General features: G+C 43.7%; 1 protein-coding gene across 12 annotated transcripts in view; it reads left to right on the top strand.

Moving 5' to 3' along the window:
• STPG1 (sperm tail PG-rich repeat containing 1) overlaps positions 1-26,067 on the top strand; it is a 59,321-nt gene that overhangs the window by 2,137 nt on the left and 31,117 nt on the right. For 8 of the 12 annotated variants that reach the window (XR_014081092.1, XR_014081093.1, XM_081586737.1 and 5 more), the window contains exons 2-4: positions 3,706-3,846; positions 13,722-13,840; positions 24,243-24,344. Coding sequence is in view for 10 of the 12 variants with exons in the window: in XM_081586737.1 (XP_081442863.1) it covers positions 3,774-3,846; positions 13,722-13,840; positions 24,243-24,344 (294 nt within the window). In the remaining 2 variants the exon portion in view is untranslated. Of the gene's footprint in view, positions 1-3,705; positions 3,847-10,687; positions 10,780-13,721; positions 13,841-24,242; positions 24,345-26,067 lie in introns of all 12 variants that reach the window. The other 4 variants (XM_081586745.1, XM_081586744.1, XM_081586742.1 and 1 more) reach the window with 2 other exon arrangements.

Below are 26,067 nucleotides of genomic sequence, written 5' to 3' on the forward strand. Positions count from 1 at the left end.
CAACATTTAGCATGCTAACATTTAGTATGTGCTGCTTTAGAGATTATTAGAGTGGTTCAGAGTAAGCAGAAGTCAGACTTTCTGGGTTCAAAGTCTGATTCTACCTCTTACTTGTGGTATGACCTTGAGTAAGTCACATAACCCTTCCCTCTGACTGTCAGTTTTCTTATCTGTAAATGGGGATTATAACTCGCTGGATTATTTTAAGGATTGTGTAAAATATTCTATAAAGGCATCTAGGAGTGTAAGGGCTCAAGAAATGATAGCTATTATTTTCAACTGTTAATAATATATTATCAATGTGCATATAGTAAAACCTAACGTTAGTAAAAGCCTACTGTAGGCCAGGCAGCATTAACTGCTTCTTGTGGAGTATCATATTTAATCCCCACAAGCATCTTAAGAAGAAGGTACCGTTACCAATCTCAGTTTATCGAGGAGAAAGTGGATTCAAAAGGTCAAGTGACTCATCCAAGATCAGAACTATTAAGTGGCATCACCCAGGGCTGTTAACCTTGAACACAGGAATGGATACTCTTGATCATTGCACTGGCCCTCACCTGGGAACTGCTTGAACATATGCTGTTGATTAGGAAGGTGGTATATCTCCATTGCTCTTTCTTAGATTCCAGGCCCATGACATCCTGTCATGAACAGTTACACAAGCAAGCGCACCAGTGAGGCACACCTGAGCAGTGCTCCACTCACACCTGGGCTGCACCTTCTCTCATCCTGGCTTCACACGTATGCAGTAAGGAGGCCGGAAAGCATTATTAATAGCGTTGTCTTTGGGTGGTAGGAATGGATTGTTTTTTAAATCTTTTAAACTTCTTATCTTTCCAAAAACTGGACAATATGCACATATCACCATTGTCATAGGAAGGTTTAATTTTTTCTAATCACCCACAATTCTAGCACACTAATGCCTTAAAAAAATGACAGCTTTATTGCAGCCAGGGAAGTAGATGGTTCTTACTAAGACAACAATAGTGTACTGAAAGGTAATAAGTGAATAGTGGCTGCTTCTATAGACCCTAAAAGAGATTCTGATACTTAAGTAGTGATTGTGCTGTGATCAATACTGACTTATTTCTGTTGTTTTAAATTTCTTGGACTGTTTTGCCAATAATTATATTAAATAGTATACATCGTCAACCAAAAAAGATTGAGAATTGCTGCTGTGAGGGTAATGGAATAAAGTGAAGAATAAATACTGAAGGACCAAAGAATTGGTAGAGTATAACATCATTTATTCCATCCTTCATTCATTAGTATTTATAAGTGATGTAAATTACTTAGGGGGAAAAAAAAGATGAACAAAATAAAACTCAAGTCTATTTATGAAAGATTAACTCTATGAAAATTTAATTATGCTCCTGCCGTTAACGACTAAAAACAGATAAATCCATGAAGCATGGCTTTTAGACACTGAACAACAGGAACCCCAGTTCGGCAATCCCCAAGAGAAGAAAAATAAGGTGAGCCCCACAACTGCTCCAGCTAACGCTGGAGACAGTTTCTAGGCCACAGTTCAGGGAGAGGGAGACCCACACAAAGTCCAGCTATCTGAGCCGGGGAGACAGAAGTCAGGATTCAGGGAGAACAAAGAGGCTGGAATTTACAGGTAACGGATGGATCTGCACAGAAAAAGTTCAGAAATAGGAAGAGAAATAATGGACACATGCATGCGAAGAACCTAAGACGGGAAGAGCCACCAGAAGCAGTGTAAGGCCCAGAAATTGTACATATACGTATCTCTGATCTTTTAAGTCTCCTTCCACCTAGGTCACCATGGAGCATCGAGTAGAGCTCCCTGTACTATACAGTAGGTTCTCATTAATTATCTGTTTTACATGCAGTAGTGATTATATGTCAACTCTAACCGCCCAATTCATCCCATCACCTGCACAATTTCTGGGTCTTTCTTACACAGAACTGGGACTGCTCCATGTTCCCATAAACCAAAACAGAGAGACACCATATTAGATGAGGATTGATTGTGTAGAGTCTATAGAAACATCATGTCTTAGTGGAGATAAATTATTCTCAGAATAAAAACTGCTCTGGATGTGCTCTGTGTGAAAGTGAAAGTCACTCCAGTTCAGTTCAGTCACTCAGTCATGTCCAACCCCATGGACTACAGCATGCCAGGCTTCCCTGTCCTTTGCCATCTCCTGGAGCTTGTTCAAACTCATGTCTGTTGAGTCAGTGATGCCATCCAACCAACTCATCCTCTGTTGCCCCCTTCTCCTCCTGCCTTCAATTTTTCCCAGCATCAGGGTCTTTTCCAACGTGTCAGCTCTTCGCATCAGGTGAGCAAAGTACTGGAGCTTCAGCTTCAGCATCAGTCCTTCCAATGAATATTCAGGTCTGATTTCCTTTAGGATGGACTGGTTGGATCTCCTTGCAGTCCGAGGGACTCTCAAGAGTCTTCTTTAACAACACAGTTCAAAAGCATCAATTCTTTGTCATTCAGCCTTCTTTATGGTCCAGCTCTCACATCCATACATGACTCCTGGAAAAACCATAGCTTTGACTATACAGACCTTTGTTGGCAAAGTAATGTCTCTGCTTTTTAATATGTTGTCTACGTTTGTCATACCTAGTCTTCCAAAGAGCAAGCATCTTTTAAAACTAATAAGATTTACCAAATGTGTTGGTGAGGATGTGTAGCAATTGTAACATATTACTGATACATGCAACCACATAGAAGAATCTCAAAAGCATTGTGCTAAGTGAAAAAACAGACACAAAATGGTATATACTATATAATTACACATATATGACATCTACAAAAGGCAACTATTGTGACAGAAAGCAGAGCAGTGGTTGCCAGATGCCAGAGTTTGGGGGTGGGTATTGACTTGTCCGTCTAGTCAAGGCTATGGTTTTTCCAGTGGTCATGTATGGATGTGAGAGTTGGACGGTGAAGAAAGCTGAGCGCCGCAGAATTGATGCTTTTGAACTGTGGTGTTGGAAAAGACTCTTGAGAGTCCCTTGGACTGCAAGGAGATCCAACCAGTCCATCCTAAAGGAGATCAGTCCTGGGTATTCGTTGGAAGGACTGATGTTGAAGCTGAAACTCCAATACTTTGGCCACCTCATGCGAAGAGTTGACTCACTGGAAAAGACCCTAATGCTGGGAAGGATTGGGGGCAGGAGGAGAAGGGGACGACAGAGGATGAGATGGCTGGATGGCATCACCAACTCAATGGACATGGGTTTGGGTAAACTCTGGAAGATTGTGATTGGCAGGGAGGCCTGGCTTGCTGAGATTCATGGGGTCACAAAGAGGTGGACATGACTGAGCGACTGAACTGAACTGATTGACTGCAAAGAGACATAGGGAGCTTTTAGGGGAGATGAACATATTTATGTTTTAATTTTGGTGGTATTTTACACAATTGTAAACCCTCACCAAAACTTAGAATTGTGCACTTTGAATCAATGAATTACCATGTATGTGAGTTATATCAATAAGATAAATGTGTAAAATTCAAGCCTTCAGGAGCTCTGTAAACAACATCAACAAAGAACACTTACAGAGTCCCTACCACAGGCAGTGCAATGTGGGATTTAGGGTCATAGAAATTGGTAAATCGCAGCCTCTACCCACAAGATTTCTGTTTACCCAGCAAAAACAACAGAACCCAATTAACAAAATCGTGAAATGATTCCTACAAATGCTGTATTTTGCTGTTTCAGGTGCTTAGAAGAACATGTAGTCAAGTTTTTCATCAAACAAATGGAACATATCACAGAACTTTCCTAAGATGGACAACTCCACACAAAAAGACCAACACTCTGGCAAAAAATATTCCAGAAAGGCTAACAAAGTACAGAAAGGTCTAGTGAACTTTATAACAGAGGTCTTTGGGAGGGGAGGCGCAAGCTCCTGACATGTTCATTTCAGTATGTAAGAGCAAATTTTAGGGGAATTTTAAGTGCTGGTTTATACCCGCAAGGCTGTCCTTGAGGATATCAAATAGATTACTTTAGTCATCCCTTCACTGCTTCAAGGGTGATGAATGGAAAGAAACTATGAGAAGAAAGGATGGAGGGGAGAGAAGGAGGAAGAGATCTTACCTTATTTCCTAAAACTTAACCCAAGCCCCCACCATGCTGGGTTGTTGGAAAGTTTGACACAAATGACTTGGTTCAAGGTCTTGATCTTTCTCAGTGGAGAGGGGTGATGTGATCATGGGTCGCCCATGCAGACAGGTGGGAGATGCTCTGTCTCAGCCCATGGACTCCTCTGGTTTTGTTAGCATGCACTAATCCTGGACTACACCTGGACTTGGGGAATCATGGCTGAGGCTGCAAATTTTGACATCCTCACTCACTCCACCACTTTCTTTTGGGGGGTTATTACCACCTCCCTGGTGGGCTTCTACAGTCTCTGCTGCTCTCTGACAGGGCTGGGCCTTTCTTCCTTCCTCCCATCTTTTGATTTATTGCTGTCTCTTTTTCTTGAATACTTTCAAATTGAAGCTTCATGTATATTCAGAAAATAAATCATAATTGTACAGCCTAATGGTCACAAAGAAACCACCACTTACGGAGTCACTTCTCAGACCCAGAAACAGACACTCCACAGCATCCCAGAAGCCCTTGTCCCTTCATGGGCACTGTCCTTCTTCTCTGCAAGTGTTAAGACCATAGCTCACCTGACTTTTAATGTCATTAATTACTTTATCATTTTAATATCATTAGTTACTTTAGTCTGTTTTGAACTTCCTATAAATTGCAGTCATACCGTATGAACTCTTTCAGGCTTTTTTCCCTCATGTTATGTTCTGAGAGATGTAACTTCGTGTTTCGTGTTATCAGTAATTAGCTCATTTTCATTGCTGTGAAGTTTTTCTTTGACGGAATGTACCATAATTTGTTTATCCCTTATACTACTGAAGGACATTTGGATTGTTTCCAGTTTTGAGCTATGACTAAAAGCTTTTTTGACTATTCTTGTTCTTGTCTTTTGGGACATATGTGTATACACTCTCTGGTCTATATCTAGGGGGATTGCTGGGTCATAGAGTGCGTTTATGATCAGCTTAGTTGATACTACCAGTTTTCCAAAGTGGATGTGCCGATTTTACTTCCTTGCAAGCAGTGTATGAGAATTCCAGTTGTTCCACATCATCACCATCGTTTTTAGCTCATAATGCTTTTAATCTGTATTGTCCTTTGGTCAGTGAGATTGAGCACTTTTTCATGTGTTGGCTTATCTTTAGGATATTCTCTTTGGAAAAGTGACTGTTCAAGTTTTCTATTTTTTTCTACTGGGTTTTTCTTTTCTTAGGCATTCTTAAAAACACACTAGAAATACATCCTTTTTGGCTATATGTAAAGTAAATACCTTCCCTGAGTCTGTGACTTTCCTTTACATTCTCTTCAGTTCAGTTCAGTTCAGTCGCCTAGTTGTGTCCGACTCGTTGTGACCCCATGAATCGCAGCACGCCAGGCCTCCCTGTCCATCACCAACTCCCAGAGTCTACCCAAACCCATGTCCATCAAGTCGGTGATGCCATCCAGCCATCTCATCCTCTGTCGTCCCCTTCTCCTCCTGCCCCCAATCCTACCCAGCATTAGGGTCTTTTCCAATGAGTCAACTCTTCGCATGAGGTGGCCAGAGTATTGGAGTTTCAGTTTCACCATCAGTCCTTCCAATGAACACCCAGGGCTGATCTCCTTTAGGATGGACTGATTGGATCTCCTTGCAGTCCAAGGGACTCTCAAGAGTCTTCTCCAACACCACAGTTCAAAAGCATCAATTCTTCGGTGCACAGCTTTCTTCACCGTCCAACTCTCACATCCATACATGACCACTGGAAAAACCATAGCCTTGACTAGATGGACCTTTGTTGGCAAAGTAATGTCTCTGCTTTTAAATATGCTATCTAGGTTGGTCATAACTTTCCTTAACTTTCCTTCCAAGGAGTAAGTGTCTTTTAATTTCATGGCTGCAATCACCATCAGCAGTGATTTTTGAGCCCAAAAAAATAAAATCTGACACTGTTTCCACTGTTTCCCCATCTATTTCCCATGAAGTGATGGGACCAGATGCCATGATCTTAGTTTTCTGAACGTTGAGCTTTAAGCCAACTTTTTCACTCTCCTCTTTCACTTTCATCAAGAGGCTCTTTAGTTCTTCTTCACTTTCTGCCATAAGGGTGGTGTCATCTGCATATCTGAGGTTGTTGATATTTCTCCCGGCAATCTTGATTCCAGCTTGTGTTTCTTCCAGCCCAGCGTTTCTCATGATGTACTCTGCATAGAAGTTAAATAAGCAGGGTGACAGTATACAGCCTTGAGTGCTCCTTTTCCTATTTGGAACCAGTCTGTTGTTCCATGTCCAGTTCTAACTGTTGCTTCCTGACCTGCATACAGGTTTCTCAAGAGACAGGTCAGATGGTCTGGTATTCCCATCTCTTTCAGAATTTTCCACAGTTTATTGTGATCCACACAAAGGCCTTGGCATAGTCAATAAAGCAGAAATAGATGTTTTTCTGGAACTCTCTTGCTTTTTCGATGATCCAGCGGATGTTGGCAATTTGGTCTCTGGTTCCTCTGCCTTTTCTAAAACCAGCTTGAACATCTGGAAGTTCACGGTTCACGTATTGCTGAAGCCTGGCTTGGGGAATTTTGAGGATTACTTTACTAGCATGTGAGATGAGTGCAATTGTGCTAGGATGGGCTGGTGGTGTGTTAATAAAGAGAAGCTCTTGATTTTACTGTAGCCCATTTTATTACTATCAGTATTTCCCCTTATAGTTAGTGTATGAAAGTGAAATTGTTGCTCAGTCGTGTCCAACTCTTTGCAATCCCATGGGCTGTAGCCTGTCAGGCTCCTCTGTCCATGGAATTCTCCAGGCAAGGATACTGGAGTGGGTAGCCATTCCCATCTCCAGAAAATCTTCCCAACCCAGGAACTGAACCCGGTTTCCCCTCATTGCAGGCATATACTTTACCATCTGAGCCACTAGGGAAGCCCCATAGTTAGTATATATGTGTGTCCTGTTTTAAGAAATCTTTGCCTCTCCCAAAATAGTTTGTTTCTAATAACTGTTATTTTACCTTTCATATCTAGACCTATGATTCACTTGGAGTTGTTTGTGTGTATGATATGAAAATATCCAAATCTATTGTTTTCAATATATATATCTAATTACCCAGCACCATGTACTGAAAGAGCATTCTTTTTCAGCCACTCTGCATTGCCATCATTGTTGTAAACCGTGTCTATGTATATGCAGGTCTGCTTCTGTATTCTCTAGGCTGTTCAAATACCACCCTTAATTACTGTAACTATATAACAAGCTTTTTTTTTTTTTAATCTAGTAGCATAAGTCCTTCAGCCGTGTACTATATTTATCTTGGCTACTCTTGGCTGCACTGAATTTCCATATACATTTCATTATTTATTTATTTATTTACGGCTACACTGGGTCTTGGCTGCTCTGCATGGGCTTTCTCTAGCTGGGGAGAGTGGCGGCTGTTCTTTAGTTGTGGTGGGCGGGCTTCTCATTGTGGTGGCTTCTTGTGGAGCACTGGTTTGGGCTCGGTATTTGCAGCATGTGGGCCTAGTTGCTGCTTGGCTTGTGGGATCTCAGTTCCCAGACCAGTATTGAACCCGTGTCCGTTGCAGTGGCAGGTGGATTCTAAACCACTGGACTGCCAGGGAAGTCCCTCCGTATAAATTTTAGAATCAGCACATTAATGTCCTAAAAAGAAATCCCTATTGTCTTTTTGATTTAGATTGCATTGATTCTTGAAGTCAAGTTAGGGATAATTCACATCTTTACAATATTGAGTTCTCCAATCCATGTATATCCTTTCTTTTATGTAAGTCTTCTTAAATTTTTCCCAATAACGTTTTATAGTTATCTATGTAGAGGACTTGCATATCTTCTATATATCTGTTCTAAGCATTTGATTTTTATACTGTTGTAAATGGTACTATTTTTATTTCATTTTCTAATTGCTTGCTGCTGGCATTGAAATGAAATAAATTGATTTTTTTGTATACTGACCTTGCCAAATTCAGTTATATGTTTAATACATTACCTACAGATTCTTTTGAAATTTCTCCATATACAACCGTATCATCTATGAATAAAGACAGCTTTCTTTCCTTCTTTTCTCATCTTACATATTTTTATTTGTTTTTCTCAACCTCTGCACTGGTTAGACTCCTTCAGGAAAATGTTGAACAGAAGCAGTCAGCCTGGTTTCATGCTCTGTCTCAAGAGAAATCTTTCAGAATCATGTTTGCTGTAGGCTTTTGTCATCGATACCCTTTATCAGATTAAGGAAATTTGCTTCTTTTCCTAGTTTGCTAGGGTTTTCTTTTAATCACAGAACACTGAGTTTTATAAAATGCTTTCTCCATCTACTAAACAGACACTTTACCACACAAAAAAGGAGAAACAAATAGCAATTGGCATAGGAAGAGATGCTCAGCATCATTAGCCAATAGACATATGCAAATTAAGGCCACAATAAGATGCCTTTAAAATCACTGTGGGTCAGATGGTAAAGCGTCTGCCTGCAATGTGGGAGACCCAGGTTCAATCCCTGAGTCGGGAAGATCCCCTGGAGATGGAATAGGCTCCATCTCTCTGGTATTCTTGCCTGGAAAATTCCATGGACAGAGGAGCCTGGTAGGCTACAGTCCATGGAGTTGCAAAGAGTCGGACACGACTGAGCGACTTCACTTTCTTTCTTTCTTAAGATGCCTTTACACACCTAATGGAATGGCTGGAATTTGAAAGACTGCCCATTGTCACTGAGGATATGAAGCAACAGTAATTCTGATACACACTAATAGTGGAGATGTACAAAGATACAACAACTTTAGAAGAGTGTGGCAGCTTCTTAAAAAGTTAAATATATGAAAGTGTGTTGGTCAGTTGTGCCCAACTCTTTGCGACCCCATGGACTGTAGCCCACCAGGCTCCTCTGTCCATGGAATTCTTCAGGCAAGAATACTGGAGTGGGTTGCCATTCCCTTCTCAGGGGATCTTCCCGACCGAGGGATCAAACCAGGGTCTCCTGCATTGCAGGCGGACTCTTTACCATCTGAGCCACAAGGAAGCACCCCCACACACACCCACACACACACAAAATGTATAATCATCCAGACGAAAAAAAGTACATATTATGTACTCTGCATCTATGGAGATGATCATATAGTTCTTCTTTTCTAGTTTGTCGATATGGTGAATTACATTGATTTTCAAATGTTAATCTATCAAATGAAGGATGAACCTCATTTGATCATGGCGTATCATCTTTTTTGTATATTGTTGAGTTTAATTTGGTAACATTTTTATAAGAATTTCTACATGTTTATTTACGAGAGTTAATGATCTATAATGATTCCCCCTTACCTCCTGTAGTGACTCTGTCTGGTTTTGGTATCAGGGTAATAACTGGCCTCATAGAATGATTTGGGAAAGACTTTTTCTGCTCAGTTTTCTAGAATAGGTTGTATAGAATTGATAGGTGAAGAGTTCTATGAATGTCAGTTAGGTCAAGTTAGGTAATAGTATTGTCAAGTCTCGTATATCTTTATTGATCTTCTACCTACTTGTTTAAATTATTGACGGAGGGATTTTGAAATCTCTGACAAGTATTGTGGATTTTCTATTTCTTCATGCAGTTCTATCATTTTTTATTTCCTATATTTTGAATGTCCTGTTATTGAGTATATCAGACTTTCAGTTCAGTTCAGTTGAGTTGCTCAGTCGTGTCCGACTCTTTGCGACCCCACAGACTACAGCATTCCAGACTTCCCTGTCCATCACCAACTCCCGGAGTTTACTCAAACCCATGTCCACCGAGTGGGTGATGCCATCCAACCATCTCATCCTCTGTCGACCTGTTCTCCTCCCACCTTCAATCTTTCCCAGCATCAGGGTCTTTCCAAATGAGTCAGTTCTTCGCATCAGGTGGCCAAAGTATTGGAGTTTCAGCTTCAGCATCTCAAAGTCGATATCAGAGTTTAGAATTGTTTTTTTTTTTTTGAATTGAATGCTTTATCATTATGAAATTACTATACCCTCTTTATTGCAGGTAATATTTTTTGTTCTGAAATCTGCTTTGTCTGACATTAATATCTAGCTTTGTTTTGATAGGATAGTGTATCTTTTCCTCATACTTTTACTTTTAACCTAATCCTGGGTTTGTATCAATATTTAGAGCCTGTTTCTTACAGGCACCATGTAGTTAGGTCTTTCTTTTTTTTCCATCTCAACCATCTCTGTCTTTTAATTGGGCTGTTTAGGCTTTAAATTTAATTGGTGTGTGAGCTGAAGCCTACCATCTATTTGCCTTCTATTTGTCTCGTCTGTTCTTTTTTATAAATTAAAAAAAAAAATTTTGGTTGCGCTGGGTCTTTCTTGTGGCGTGCGGGCTTCTCTGGTTGTGGCATGAGGGGGCTTCTCTAGCTGCAGAACACGGGCCCTAGAGCACTCAGGCTCGGAGGCTGGAGAGCACAGAGCACGCGAGAATCAGTTCCCCAACCGGCGGTCCCCATATCTTCCGCACTGGAAGGCTGATTCCTAACCATGGACCACCGGGGAAGTCTCAGTCTCATCTGTTCTTTATCTACATTTTCTGGATGTTTTTGTATTGAATATGTTTTGTTTGTTTGTTTCTATTTCTTTCCTTTTTGGCATTTTAGGAATAACTCTGCAGTGTTTTCATAGTGTTGCTTTGGAGCAAGGATTGCAAACTTTGGCCACTTGGGCCTAATCTGACATGCTGCCAGTTTCTGTAAGTAAAATTTTATTGGAACATAGTTACCCCTATGTGTTTATGTGCTGTCTGTGGCTCTTTCACTCTATAATGGCAGAGTTGAATGGTTGCAACAGAGACTATACAGCCCGCAAAGCCTTAAATATTTACTATCTGGCCCTTATAGAAAACGTTTGCTGATCTGTACTACAGAGTTTATAATATACATCTTTAATTTTACCAAATTCTACCATCAAGTGATATTATTACACTTCGTGTACAGCAGAAGAACCTTACAACAGTATATTTTTAGCTTTTCCTTCCTTGCCTTTGAGCTGTTGTTGTCAAACTTCTACATACATTATAAATGCCACATTAGTGTTTTTATTTTTGCTTTAAATAGTCAGTTAGTCTACAAATGATTCAAATATTATATTTATATCTAAATGTGTCAATTTATACTCAAGGGTGTACAGTTTACATTTACCTACATATTTACTATTTCCAGCACTCTTCATTCCTTTACGTAGTTCCAGCTTTCTGACCGGTATCATTTTTCTTTTGCCTGAAGGACTCTTTCCATTTCTTATAGTTCCAGTTTGCTGGTGATTAATTCTTTCAGTTTTTGTGTGTCTTCAAAACTCTTTATTTTGCATTCCTCTTTAAGAGATATTTTTACTGGGTACAGGATTCTAGAGTGACAGTTTTTCCCTTCTGGTATTTTACAAAAGTTGTTTCTGACAGTAAATATATTTGTTCCTTTGAGGATAATGTGTCTTTTTTTTCTTCTGCCTGATTTTAAGATTTTCTATTTCTTTTAAAAAGCAATTTGATTATTATTTGCCTTGGTATAGTTTAATTCTTATTTAATGTGCTTGAGGTTCACTGACTTTCTTGGGTCTGTGGGTTTATTTACATCAAATTTGGAAAATTTCAGCCACTTTTTTCTTGAAATATTTTTTTCTAGTTCCTCTCTCCCACCTTGCTTCTTTGGAGAGCCCGGTACATGTATATTAGTTCCTTGACATTTCCACATGGCTCACTGATACTCTGTATTTTTTTTTTTTTTTTTTGGTCCTTTTTCTCTCTGTGTTTTGTTCTGGATAGTTTCTATTTCAACATCTTCAAGTTCACTCGTCTTTTTTTCTGCAGTACCTAGTCTACTGTTAATCTTATCTTATGGTGGTGGTTTGGCTGCTAAGTCATGTCCAGCTCTTTCGACACCATGGATTGTAGCCCACCAGGATCCTCTGTCCATGGGATTTCCCAGGCAAGAATACTGGAGTGGGTTGCCATTTCCTTCTCCAGGGATCTTCCCCACCCAGGGGTCAAACCCAGGACTCTTGCATTGGCAGGTGGATTCTTGACTGACTGAACCGGGAAGCCCCTTATCTAGTGTATTTTTAACCTCAGACTTTTCAGTTTTCACACTCAGGAGTTTGATTTGGATCTTCTTTATATCTTCCACGTACCTTCTTAATGTGTTCAATCTTTTTTCTAGCTTCTTGAACATATCGAGTACAATTATTATTGTAATAATGTTTTATTAATAATGTAATAATGTTCTTGTATTCTATCATCTATATCATTTCTGAGTTAGATTTGATCACTTGTTTATTTTTTCCTCACTGTGAATTGTATTTTTTTCCTTTGCATGCCCATCAATTTTTTTTAATCAAATGCCAGATAGTTTTACTTGCTGAGTACTGTATGTTTTAGTAGTCCTATAAATTGTTAGGCTTTGTTCTGGGATGCAGTTAAATTACTTGGAAACAGTTTGACCTTTTCAAGTCTTGCTTTTAAGTTTTGTTAGCTGGAACCAGAGCAACACTTAGTCTAAGGGTAATTTTGCCCTGGGCTTTCCAGCTGGTACAGTGGTAAAGAATCCCATCTGCCAATGCAGGAGAAATGCAAGAGACAAGAGTTTGATCCCTGGGTTGGGAAGATTCTCCTGGAGACGGAAATGGCAACCCACTCCAGTATTCTTGCCTGGAAAATTCCATGAACAGAGAAGCCTGGCGGGCTACACAGTCCATGGGGTCGTGAAGGGTCTGTTGTGACTGAGCACACAGCACACAATTTTGCCCTATCTCTGAGCCAAACCCCTTCTGCACATTTTCCCTCTGTTGCACGAATTATGAAGCTTTCCACTCTGACTTGTGGGGACAGGAATGGCTGCTATTCCCAGTGTTCAAGCATCACTGTTCCACTCTGATGTTTTTCAGTTGAGTCTTTTCCCTGCCTTGTGGAGCTTTCTCACATGCTTGTGCTGATGGATCCCCAGGAAACTGCTTGAAGGGAACCCAGGGCAGGTCTCCAGAACTCATTCTCTGCGTAGCTCTCTCTTCTCTGCACCATTCATGGGGAGTAGGAGGGAGAAAAAGGGGGAGTTTGTATATCATTTATACCTCACAATCCAGACATATAAAACTTTAACTTGTTTTCTGTAAATGATCCTCTTCTGCTTTTTCACCCCAAGTCTGCTCAAAGCAGAAACCTAAACTTGTATTTGTCTCACATCGTGTCCTGAACAGTGACCAGGAGCCCCATTCTGAGAGTTATCAGTCTCTCTATATCTTTATGGTACGTTGCTCACCTGTGACTCTGGGCTGAGGAAGAGGGAAGACTCTCGCGCTGTTCCCCTGCCTGGCTTCTCTTCAAGGCTGCCCCAGATGGTTTTGTGTCCCCTTCCTCCTTGGCAAGAATGCCTTTCCTGTCAGATCCTTCCTCTTCTCTGGGACAATATGCTTCATCTGTGTGACCAAGTCTCACTAGTTTACGAGCTGGGGGTGGGGAGTACGGGGGAACACCAAGAAATTACTAAGAGGGCCTTTAAAAAATCCAGTTTCACGTTTGTCTCTTGTCCAAAGGCAAGTTTCTCTTTTATTCCATTTAAACTAAAATATTAACATACAGCTCTGTGTTTTGTGATGTGTCATTCTTTGTTTTGAGCTCATTTTTATTCTGTTTTTATTGTTTAGGTTTTACTGCTGCATATCCAACACAATCTTCCATTCCTTATAAATATCAGCCTTTGGTAATTCCGGAATCAGAAAAAAAGGGATTTAATAGTCAAGCCAAGAGATTTTACCACAAACAGGTAATGAACGGCCTTGTCTTACTTTTAGTCTGGATTTTAGCGAGTCTGGCTTGTGCGTCTGTCCCTATGACCAGTAGAGGTCAGTGTCACCCAAGGAGCCGCAGCGCCCTCTACGCCCGTGTGCTCCGACCCGATTGTAAGAAGGAGCCGAAATGATATGAAGTCCAGCGGGAAACAGGATTTTACTTCATATACCAGAGATTTTTGCATTTTTCATTTTCATAATGATTTATAAAATATATTCCTTCTTAAATTTTTTTTGGTTTCTTACCAGAGATTTTTGCATTTTTCATTTTCATAATAATTTTAAAAATACATTTCTTGTTTAAAATTTTTTTTGTTTCTTGCTAGCCAAAAAAAATTTAAACAAGAAATGTATTTTTTAAAATTATTATGAAAACGAAAAATGCAAAAATCTCTGGTATATGAAGTGAAAGGTAAAAAATCCTTTCCTCCCTCTCTCCCCAGCCTTATTCAAAACTTGACGGAACTAACAAGACTTTCTTCAAACAATAAACGAGCTGTGTAGCTCAGACGGCAAAGAATCTGCCTGAAGTGCAGATTCGGGTTCGATCCCTGGGCAGGGAAGATCCCCTGGAGGAGGGACTAGCTACCCACTCCAGTGTTCTCGCCTAGAGAACCCCATGGACAGACCATGGGGTCCCGAAGAGTCGGACACGACTGAGCAAATCACACACACACACACACACACACACACACACACACACACACACACAATAAATGTAGTTACCTTTGTGGTGATACATCCACTCTATTTCTTAAGCTTCAGCAGTGTGTTATAATGTTTCTGCTTTTTCCACAGCCTCATCTTCTTCCCCAAATATCCGTGTCTCGTTTCCTCTTTGATCTGGAAGGTTCTGCCTGGCTCCTGGGCGGGGGTGGAGGGGTTCCCTGGTATCTTGAAATTTCCCCCGCTGAAGGCCCAGGTCTGACATTCTCGCCTTTCACCAGCAGGGGGCGGAAGCAACTCGCAGACGCCAGAGTCCTTAAAGATATTTCCTTTATTCTCCCAGCTAGGACCTTTAGAATAGCATTCTTTTGGAGGAGTCGTCCCATCAGTTACCTTTCGCTGCATTCTAAAAATGTTTTTCATCCTACCCCCGCGGCCTCGGTGGCGAGAGGGAACGGGGAGGTCTGGGTCCTGAACTCGGATGAGTCTTCGCAAGTCATGTGCCCTTTGGCCTGTTTCCTTCTTAAGCAAGAGCGCTCAGCTAGAGAATGTTTAAGTTCCTTCCACTTCTGCTATTTTAGGATTTCAAGAGAGCAAATAATATAGTGTGTGTACATACATACACACACACATATTTTTAATTACCTGTGGGTTTTCTCCAAAGGTGATAAATAAACTATTTATTTACTCAAGAGTTTTCTCCCTTTTCTCTTATGTTTTAACTGTCCCTTTGTCTCTCCCTTTTGGTCTGGTTTTCCATTTGTCCATTTACCGAGAATATACTGTCCATCTCTCTGGTATCTGCAGCCCGACCTCCAAGAGGGATGGGACATAGGTATACCCATGGCTGATTCATGTTGACGTTTGGCAGAAAACAACACAATTCTGTAAAGCAATTATCCTTCAATTAAAAAAATTAATAAAATTTAAATTAAAAAAAAGATAGCAGCCACCATTTACCGATCCCTCCTATGTGTGAAGTCAGTTTTAGACCGTATTTCTAATCCTGAGAACAATGCTAAAAGGAAGGCTTTATACTTTTAACAGAAGAGAAAACCGAGGCTTAGGGAAGTTAAATGACCCACCCGAGGTCTCACAATGCAGGATTTGGCGCATAAGAGCCCTCACATGAATATTTGCTGAATCAATGTTGAAAGCATTAGACCTCAAACCCAGGCTCAACTTACTCCAAAACCTCACGCTCTGTCTACACACGACACCACACCTCCCTCTGCAGTCTGCAAAGTCATCAAGTCCGACTATGACAGTCAGCCAGCGCATTTCTGAAAAGGCCTCCTCTGGACAGACCAAGCTCAAAACAGGGCAAGGTGTCACGTGTGTAGACCCCATTCCACATGATCACGGTCTGAAGACTCAAATCCGGAAATGTGAATGGTCTGGTTTTTAAAGTCTGCATTTTCAACTAACGTTGAGAAAGTAGAAACTTTTACTTTCTACTTTGTAGAAATTGTTCTCCTGAAGGAATCAAGGTGTCAGCCAGCCAAAGCTTTAGGCAGCATCTGATATAGAGAGAAATAGCTCAGAAATTTGATTCATACTTTTTAAACGTGGTCGTGTTGGTTCGACAATATGAAAACGTTCATCTAAGCATTTGAAAGCATTTTGTAAATAAGTATGGAATTTTACGAAAAGGCCATGGGATCCATAAACCAGGTCCCTGGAACTCTGTTATTAGCTGCGTGGCTTTAGACTGCTCCCTTGACTTTTTGTGGGCTTCAGTTTCCTCATCTGAAACATACAACTCAGGTTATTATAATTTTTTAGGTTCTTCAAGCTGTAAAAACAGGAAAAAATACCTTAATCCACACTCACAATTCTCATTCTTCTTGAAGAAGCTTGAGCATGGAGAAGCTAAGAATCCTGTTTAACATCGCCCAATAATTTAGTGAGGCAATACAAATTAAAAGCAGATTTTAAAACTCCAGTGTCTCACCACCCTTCTTATAACATTAATTGTACACACCCTGGGCCTGATCTCATAATTTGATTGTGTCCTCACATTCGTCCTGTGACCCATTTAGCACAACTTTAACGCAGAGAACGAGTGCCCTCTGAAACGCGCTCTTACCTTAATCAGACTTCTGCAGAGAAACCTCGGGACGCCACAGCCCAGCTCGCATTCCCCGTAAGAATCTGACTGCTGGGGACAAGGGATCCTTCCTAAGCCCGGTGTCTGGACGGGCAATTTCAGCTGCTAGGAGTGAAGTCTGCTTCCCCAAACATTTTACAATTATTTACAGACTCTGCATGCATGAAGAGACATGCCTAATCTAGGACGGAGCCTAACCCAGCAACCCGAAGGACACTTCCCCCCCTGCCTCCCCAGTTCTGTCCCCCTGTCACCGTGGACTGTGGTCACTATTTCCCAAGCTGGCTAACACTAACGACACCCACTTAAAGTCTTTGCATCTCTATTTCCTCATCTCAAAAATAAGGATGTTATATTAATCATAGATAGGCCCTTGCCGGGGATTCTTATTCCATAATCCTAAACTTGATTGATCCCTTCCAGGCACAGATGAATGGGTACTGGTAGTCTACAGACACCCCTCTTCGGGTAGGGTGTCTGTGTCCTACCAGTAGCCACGATTTAAAAATATATGTTAATTTCAGACATAGCCTGACGGCAAATCCACCTTCCTCGTGGTAAGCAGAACAGTGTTTAATTTGTGATGAAATTGTAAAAAGTTAGCACTGTTTGCTTATTACCTTGATAAGGCACCAGACCCAGGATATTTCACACGTCAGAGATTTTCAATGAAAGTTCAGTTTGCAGAGACCACTGTGTTCAGAGGGGTAAGCCCCCTACACGAGCCCTCGGTTGCACGCTTGAAGCCACAGTGAGCTGTGCCTGACCTCCCTGCTCTGGAAGCCTGCCCTCCACATCAGTCACCAGCACCCCTTCCTCCGGAGCCTGCAGGACCCATGGGTGGGAAGAGCAACCCCTTGGCCAGCACAGACACACGCCAGGCTCCCCTCGCAGATGTGGCGTTTCTGACCTCATTTAATCCCCATAATCACCGTGAGCTAAGTCCTGCCATTACGCCCACGTTTCAGATAATGAACCCCGAGACATAAAGAGGGTTCAGTAACTTGCATAGCCAGGGTCAGGCAGAGTGAGGACCACCCAGGCAGAAGGTCCTAGCTCCCAGACTGTTTCCCAGCATCTTTGCGGCGGAGGCGGGGGTGGGTCACGGGAGGGGGAGCAGGAGGCGTGGAGAACGCACACCCTCCCCTGAACGGCCCCCCACCACCTTCGGCTTGGTGGGGCAGTAATGGACGTGCACATCTTATCAGTGTCCTTGCCAGACCCCAAAGCCCCTCAAAAGTCAGTCGAATGAGCGACGCCATCTCAAGTCCAGGCCTTTCTCATCGAGTCACGGTAACTCACGCCATCCACCTTACATTGTTTTGCCGCGTCTCTGTTCTGTTTCTGGAACATACGTACGAGCTGCCAACCAGTCATGCCTGTATCCTGGCTCCTTAGCCCAGCCCTGGCCCTCAGCAGGCTTGAGTGTGTGCTTGATGATTTGAGTTTTTGCCCACATTCCACTCGGGATTTCCAGGGACTGCTAATGAGCTGACAACAGATTTAACAAGGAGGCATGCATGCTCAGTCGTGTCTGACTCTTTGCCATCCCACGGACTGTAGCCCTCCAGGCCCCTCTGTCCATGGAACTCTCCAAGCAAGAATACTGATGTGGGTTGCCATTTCCTTCTCCAGGGGATCTTCCTGACCCAGGGATCAAAACTGTGTCTCTTGTGTCTCCCACATTGGCAGGCAGGCTCTTTTACCACTGCGCTACCTGGGAAACCCTAACAAAGAGGAGGGCTCTGCAAAAGAGGGCTATAGGTGCTCAGAGATGCTGCTAAGTCGCTTCAGTCATGTCCGACTCTGTGCGACCCCATGAGACCCATATAATCTGATGCTTTGAAAATGCAGATTTGGCTTTTCTTGTCTGTGTTTCCAACCCAGCCAGGCCAGTGATGGGCAAAGAACTTTGATGGCAGACATTAGTGTATGGAGTTGGGAGGTTGTGGGAAGGAAGGGGAAGAAAGCAGAAGAGAAGAAGGGTGTCTTACAAGGGGCACATCTCAGAACTGTAGACAATTTGAACCAGAAGGGCTTCAGTGACCCCTGAATCTCTGGGCACAGCAGAGGGGCCCCATCTGTGATAGCATCCCATGCTGACGCCCTTTGGTGGAGCAGGTAGAAAGGAATTGCTGCTGCTTTCTTTCTTTTTTTAAATGATTTTTTTACGTTAATTTTTATTGGAGTATAGTTGCCTTACAACGTTGTGTTTCTGCTGTACAGCAAACTGGATCAGCTATACGTATACATATATCCCCGTTTTTTGGATTTCCTTCCCATTTAGGTCACCACAGAGCACTCAGCAGAGTTCCCTGTCTATGCAGTAGGTTCTGATTAGTTCTCTATTCTGTACATAGTATCGTAGTGTATATATGTCAATCCCAGTCTCCCAATTCATCCATCCCCTCTGCTTTCCCCCTTGGAATCCATACTTTTGTTCTCTATGTCTGTGTCTCTATTTCTGCTTTGTAAATAAGATACTCTATACCAGTTTTTTTCAGATTCCACATATATGTGTTAATCCATAATACTTGTTTTTCTGTGTCTGCCTTACTTCAGTTTATACGACAGTCTCTAGGTCCACACGTGTCTCTGCAAATGACCCAATTTGTTCCTTTTTATGACTGAGTAATATGCCATTACATATAGGTACCACACACCTCCTTTATCCATCCCTCTGTCAGTGGACACTTAGGTGACTTCCAGGTCCTGGCTGTTGTAAGTAGTGCTGCAGTGAACATTGGGGTACACATATCTTCTCAGATTATGGCTTTCTCAGGGTGAGGAATTTCTGCTTGAAGCCGCTGCCAACTCAGGCCTCCTTTCCCTGGACTCCTCATGGAGGCCCAGAGTGCAGACCATAGATCTTGACACCTCCACTTGCCTCTTCGCAGGTTCACCGATGAGGGGACTGAGGCCCAGTGAGGAGACGTGCCCTGGGGGCAGACGCTAGCTCTCCTATCTGCTGGCTCGTGCTCACGTTGCCACTGTGAGCCTCACATGAGCCTGTAAAAAGGCTTTTAGCCTTTGATGAAGTCAATAAGTAGATGGATGCATTGTCCCAAGACCCTGAGACCAGAGGCATTTGTAAAAGGGAACCCCACATTTCTGTGCAGCTTTGCCAGTGGGTTAACCTCAGGCCGGGGCTCTGATTCCACCTCCAGTGTGTCCTCCTCCCGCTGCACACCTCCAGCCCTTCAGCAAAAGCCTCGTTTCTGTTCATCTAGTGCACTTCACTTCTGAGAACACAAGCTAGCCACCCCTAAGCTGACCAAACAGGGCAGACATCCCTGAAGGGTCAAAAGGCAGCTCTAGTGGGAGCTTCAGCCAAAGATCCAGCAGAGACCACATTTTCCAATCTGGAAATGGGTTGGCAAACCTGAAAGTCTTGGTTGGACAGAGTCTATGAAATCAAGACTAAAGAACCCAGGCTGTGGGTCACTGGCTTCTCCCATAACCCCCCCATACCCTCTAGGGTGAGGAGGTAAATGCCCAGCTCCCTCTCTTCCTCTCCTCCTCATTACCTCTTTAAATCTATTCAAAGGTCAAATGGACGTTGATTTGTGTCCTGCCCTTGGCGAGTGCAAAGGCTGCCCATGGGACTTTGTGTGTGTGTGCGTGTTCAGTTGCTCAGTTGTGTCTGACTCTTTGCAACCCCACGGACTGTAGACCACCAGGCTCCTCTGTCCCCAAAATTTTCCAGGCAAGAATATTGGCGTGCTTTGCCATTTCCTGCTCCAGGGGCTCTTCCTGACCCAGGGAGCAAACCCTCTTCTGTCTCCTGCATTGGCAGGTGGGTTCTTTACCACTTTGACACCTGGGAAGCCCCTCCTTCAAAAGGGTGCTTAAAGTGCATTTCCATCCAGTGTTGCCCATGTGTCTTGGGTGGGGGATGGGAGGACACTGGCCAGCCATCTCTCACTCCATCCTTCCTCTGAAGGTCTTTTAACCCCTGAGGGAAGGTCCTAGTTTCACTGAGGCTGTCGTGGACTAGTGATGATGAAGCTGATGGGAGTCCATCGACTCATTCAATCCTCCTGCTGTGATGCAGTCCCAGGGGACAGCAGGTGTAGCCCTTGCCCAGATCTTCCCTTGGAACAAACACTCAAAAAGCAGTTAGCAGAGCTCAAATGAATAGTTCTCTTCCCTTCTCCTTCCATATACCCATTTTATTGGATTGGTTTATTGGATTTTCACCTTCTTGGTTTTCACCTTGGCCAAGAAGCCAAGGGCTGGCTGAGTTTACACCAGCTTTGACTTGGGTTCTTGCTCTTTGGGAGACGCTGAGAGGTCAGAACGCATCCACATCCTGTAATGTTAGTCACATGAACTGTTATCCCAGAGGTGAAAGGTTGGACTTGTGTTGCCCTCCCAGGGAGCCGTCCGCCACCTCTAACATTTGTAGGAGAACACTTGAATTCTCTGCAGCTGGGCCTTTCCTTCCGGGCAGCTTGGAAACCTACTCGGTGTAGGGTGCAGGTGCTGGTGTGGTGCTGGTAAACCACCTCTCCCCTCCACAAAGACAAGGCCTGATGTATAGCATTTGCCAATGTCTGTGGTGTAAACACCTTCACCCTGGTCAGTTTCAAGCTACCACTAGCAACGTTTATGAATATTTAACAGTCGCCCTCATGAGCCGCCACCAGCCAGCCTGCTACCTGGAGGACCCTTCTAGGATATTCACTAAGTGCAAACAGACAGCACATTCTCCCCCCAGGGTAAGAGATGACAATTCTCTTCCTATTTGTCCTAGACTCTAACCAGTTTGCAATGTGGTGCAATTAAAACATGATTAAGGTCCAGTAGGGTTGTCAGATTTAGCAAGTAAAAATACAGGACTTCTAACTAATTTAGAATTTCAGATAAATAACAAACTGCTTCGTATAAGTGTCTCCCAAATATTGATTGGGCCCTAGTTATACTAAAACAGTGTTTTGTTGTTTATCTGAAATTCAAATTTGACCGGGCTGGGTGGGATGGAGCAGCCTTGCAGGCTTATGCTTTAGCTGCCAACCCTAGCTCCTCAGACACACAGAGGTGGCCAGAAAATTCTCATGGGCTGATGCTGGTATTGGAAGTGTGGCAGGAGACTGGGGGCTGGAGGTGTACAAGACTCTTTCTTCTTTACACCTAGAAAAGTCACAGTTACATTTCCTGCTTCATCTTTCCCTCTCTGGAGGGGCTCCTGAAGCTACAAGGTACCAAAGGCACTGAGTGCAGCATCTTCGATTTACACATGAGGAAACTGAGGTCTAGAGAGTTCAAGATCACTTAGCTTGTAGCAGCACCGATGCTAGAATTCCTGATTCCAAACTCGGTGGGACGGTTTTTCCTTCTATCCTGCACATTTTATCCTGCAATCATCTGAGAGTTAGTTTGTTTTAATGGTCAATAGCAGACTCTCCTGGATTCAGATTTGGGCTCTGACCATTACTAGCTTCATGACCTGGAGAAGGAAATGGAAACCCACTCCAGTACTCTTGCCTAGAGAATCCCGTGGTTAGGGGAGCCTGGTGGGCTGCTGTCCATGGGGTCACACAGAGTCGGACACGACTGAAGCGACTTAGCATGCATGTATGCATGCATTGGAGAAGGAAATGGCAACCCACTCCAGTATTCTTGCCTGGAGAATCCCAGGGACAGAGGAGCCTGGTGGGCTGCCATCTATGGGGTCGCACAGAGTCAGACACGACTGAAGTGACTTAGCAGCCACAGCAGCAGCTTCGTGACCTTGGACCTCAACCCTTTGGGTTCTGTCTTCTCATCTTTAACGTGGGGATTAAATGTGTAAGTGAGTCTAAAACAGTGCCTGGCATGCAGTAACCATCAATACACATGTCCATCCTGCAAACAGCCCCCTAGGAAAAGCCTCTTTCTTGTTCCTCTTCCTGTAGCCCCTCACATCACACCCACAGGCCAGGGTTCTGGTTGGGCTACATATCCCCGTAGCCTGCCTCACCGCCCACCCCCCCCCGCCCCCGCCCGCACCACACCCGGCAGTCAGCCCCCAGTCTGTCCACTAGGGCTCATCATCACCTGCAAGGTAGGAGTCAGCCTCCATGCCTCCACCTCGGCAGAGCAAGACTCAAAGGATTCACTGCATTTAAAACTTAGCACAGGAGAACCTGCCCTGTGTGTGTGGTTTTTGGTTTTTGTTGTTGTTCTTTTTGACTGCTCTGCATCTTTGTTGCAGCGTGCAGGCTTCTCTTACTGTGGTGTACAGGCTTCTGCAGCAGAGCGCTGGCTCAGTAGTTCTGGTGGGAGGACCTAGTTGCTCCAAGGCACGTGGAATCTTAGTTCCTCAACCAGGGATTGAACCCACATCCCCTGCACTGGAATGTGGATTCTTAACCACTGGACCACCAGCGAAGTCCCAGAAGAATCTGTTAACAACCCCGATGACCACATCCTTATATTAACCCATCATCATACACGGCTGGATCCAGACTGGGGAGTCCGGAGAGGGCCCCCATGGAGACTTGAGCTTTCTTTCTGCTCTGGGAAAGGTAGTAGGGATGGCTGGGGATAGGAGGAGCCCGGGTGGCAAACCTTGGAAGTAGCGAGGAGAGTCAGAGTGCTCAGGTTTAAATTTATGCTCCCCCATCTATCAGCTGTGGCCCCAATATCTCTGGGCCTCACTTTCGTTAAAATGGACCTGATAATATTTCTACTGCAAAAGGCTAGTGTACACCATCATGTAACACTGAATTCAGGTGCTGCCACTGACAGCAGTGGGACCCTGGGGCAAGTTCATCTCTGTGGGCCTCAGTGTCTCCATCTGTAAAATGGGGGCATCCCTTCCTCATTGGAGGATTAAATGGGACAACCTTTGAAAAACTCTTGGCACCAAGGAGGCACCCAGTAAACCCTCGAGACAGAGGAGCATCCTTGTCATTTCATGTCGCTTGCTTGGCCAACTTCTGTCAACATTTACCTCCTCCTGGTAACCAGCACAGGAAATGAGATGCAAATCCAATTAACTGCAGCAGCAGAAATGAGCTTAGAAATCAAGCTTTTGTTTGTTTCCGTCTAACACACCCACATCACTGAGCACTTGAGCCCCATGAGCCCACCTCTTTTTGTCTGAGAGTTAGAGATGGTCTTGTTTGGGATGAAGGTGGTTTTTGTTTCACTTTGCTTTATAAACAGAAACACTCCCTGGTTTCTCCTCTGAAAGGCTGGGGAGGAAGCTGAGTCAGATGGGGTGTGGTGAACGTGAAATCGGTCACCCTTCCCTCGCCCCGGATTTGGCGGACCCAAGTCAGCCCACACTGACCTGCACAGCCGCCAATGCACTTGGGATCCGTTTTTCTGCTCGTGTGTCTATTGGCATGAAGAAACCACAGCATCCTCCTGGAATGCAGTACAGAATAGTGGAAAGAACAAGGGCTGTGGCAGGGGTGGGGTGGGGTGGGGGTTGGTCCCAGACCTGAGCTGGAATCCCAGCCCCAGCACTTGCGAACTGAGATGGAGGTGGCATCTCTGCCTGTCCCGGAAATTTCCAGTGAAGCTTAGGGTTAATGGATAAGTTTTAACTCGCAGAAAAGCACCACAGAATGGAAAGTCTTGCGATGACACCGTGTTCTCTTCCCTTTCAGGATGATATCCCAGGCCCGGGGTTCTACAACGTCATTCACCAGTCCCCTGTGTTCCACAGCGTGTCCTTGTCCAAGAAAGGGACATGCACTTTCCCCTCTATGGTGAGAACCCCTTCTCTGAATAAGGGCACTTAACCACTCAGTACTTTGCTTCCTTCATGGCATAATCATATATTGGACATCTGGGCCCTTCTCTCCAAAGACCTGTGGTTCTAATTAGGAGAGTAATGGTCTGCCCAGGTTTCATGCAGGTAAACTGGGGCCTAGATCTTTAAGTAATTTTTCCTCCCACTGCTACCCACTCCCAGAGTGGGAAGAGAAGCTAGAAGCATATTCAGAACCTGAATCATCCAAAACCAATTCTGTCAGCATGGATTGGACTCCCAAAACAAGACAAAATTCTTATTATACATCTTGCCCCAAACAGGACTTTTTACACTTCTTAGTCTAACTGGGTTATTCAAGTTTTTGAGAAATCTGACAGGACCAAAAAGAAAGCAGACAGCAGGCCGGGAATTTAGGAATATTCCTCTCCTCTCCATTGCTCTTCTTTGTAAGATGTGGGTCTGTATCTTTGTGGACGGCTCCAAACATCAAGAGGCTAAATGAAGTGCCTGTGTCTCTGACCAGACCTGCGCAAGGATAGTCTTTATTTGAACATCTATCTGTTGACAAGATAAAGTAGATACAACAAGTGGAGTCAAAGTGTAGGGTAAGACTCCCTGACATAGGAAAGTGAAAAAGAAAGCAAATCCAGACTCCAGCATCAATAAAACGCCTATGCCATCTGTCCCTTTAAAAGTTATAATAACCTCTTGCAAAAATGTATTTTGATACCTGACACTGGAATTGACTTAAAACACAGACACACATACACAAAGAGACCATTTAAGTCACGCTGAATGCAGCCACTCATTGGAATTCGAGCTTGACAGAGCTGAGTACTCAAGGAGCAAACCGATTTGGGAGTTAACTCCTCACTAGCTAAGATGTTCAGGCTGCACAAGCCCCCAGCCGGTTCACAAAACAGCCACACGTCTACCTCTTCGCCTCCAGCCCTGTGGGTAAAGAGACTACAAAGCAATGGGCGAAAGAAGTGCCATCTCACAACAGCCTGGCACCGGCGACAAGACTTAAGACCCGATCCTGACTCAGCTGCGGGTTCAACCTCGATGTGACCTCAAGCACGTCACCCTCTGTGTCGCAGTTGCCTCACAGAGTGAAGACTCCCTGGAGGCCCTGGGCAAATTGACGTTGCAATGAGTGAAGTAGTCTTTGAAACTGCGGAGCCTTGTAAACATGTTCAATGTTATGATTGTTGCCACCTGAGTCACAAACAATACTTCCTGCAACACCTAGGTTTTCTCTCTGAGAGCTTTGCCAAATAGTGGCACTGCCCACTCCTCCCTGTTGCCAGAGCAGGTGCTGAATCAGAGCACACCACCAATTCCCTGCTAGGCTGTACGTGCAATAACTTTCCAAATGACCAGGCTGGGCTGTCTGGAGGAGAAGGGGCCCAGGGGCAGATCTGTGTGTGACAGGATCTAATCAGGTCTTTACAAAATTCAGACCAAGCCCCAAAGAAGACAGGCACTGAGTTGTTCAGGCTTCATCTCCTTGCTGTGATGGATACAAGGGTTTATATATATGTTTCTAAACACATGAGTTCCTGTATCCTTGGGCAGGGGCCTTAAGTGGAGATCTATAAGGAGCTTCCCACATTTCACCTAGTTCCTTCCAGAACTGGTCGCCAATTTCATTCCTCCACCCCTTCTTTTGCTGCCTTTCACATTTAGCGGCTCTTGTTTCCAGATCCTAGACCCCA

The sequence above is a fragment of the Giraffa tippelskirchi genome, chromosome 3 (genome assembly GCF_054371585.1).
Source record: "Giraffa tippelskirchi isolate mGirTip1 chromosome 3, T2T-mGirTip1v1.2.pri, whole genome shotgun sequence".
NCBI lineage: Eukaryota > Metazoa > Chordata > Mammalia > Artiodactyla > Giraffidae > Giraffa > Giraffa tippelskirchi.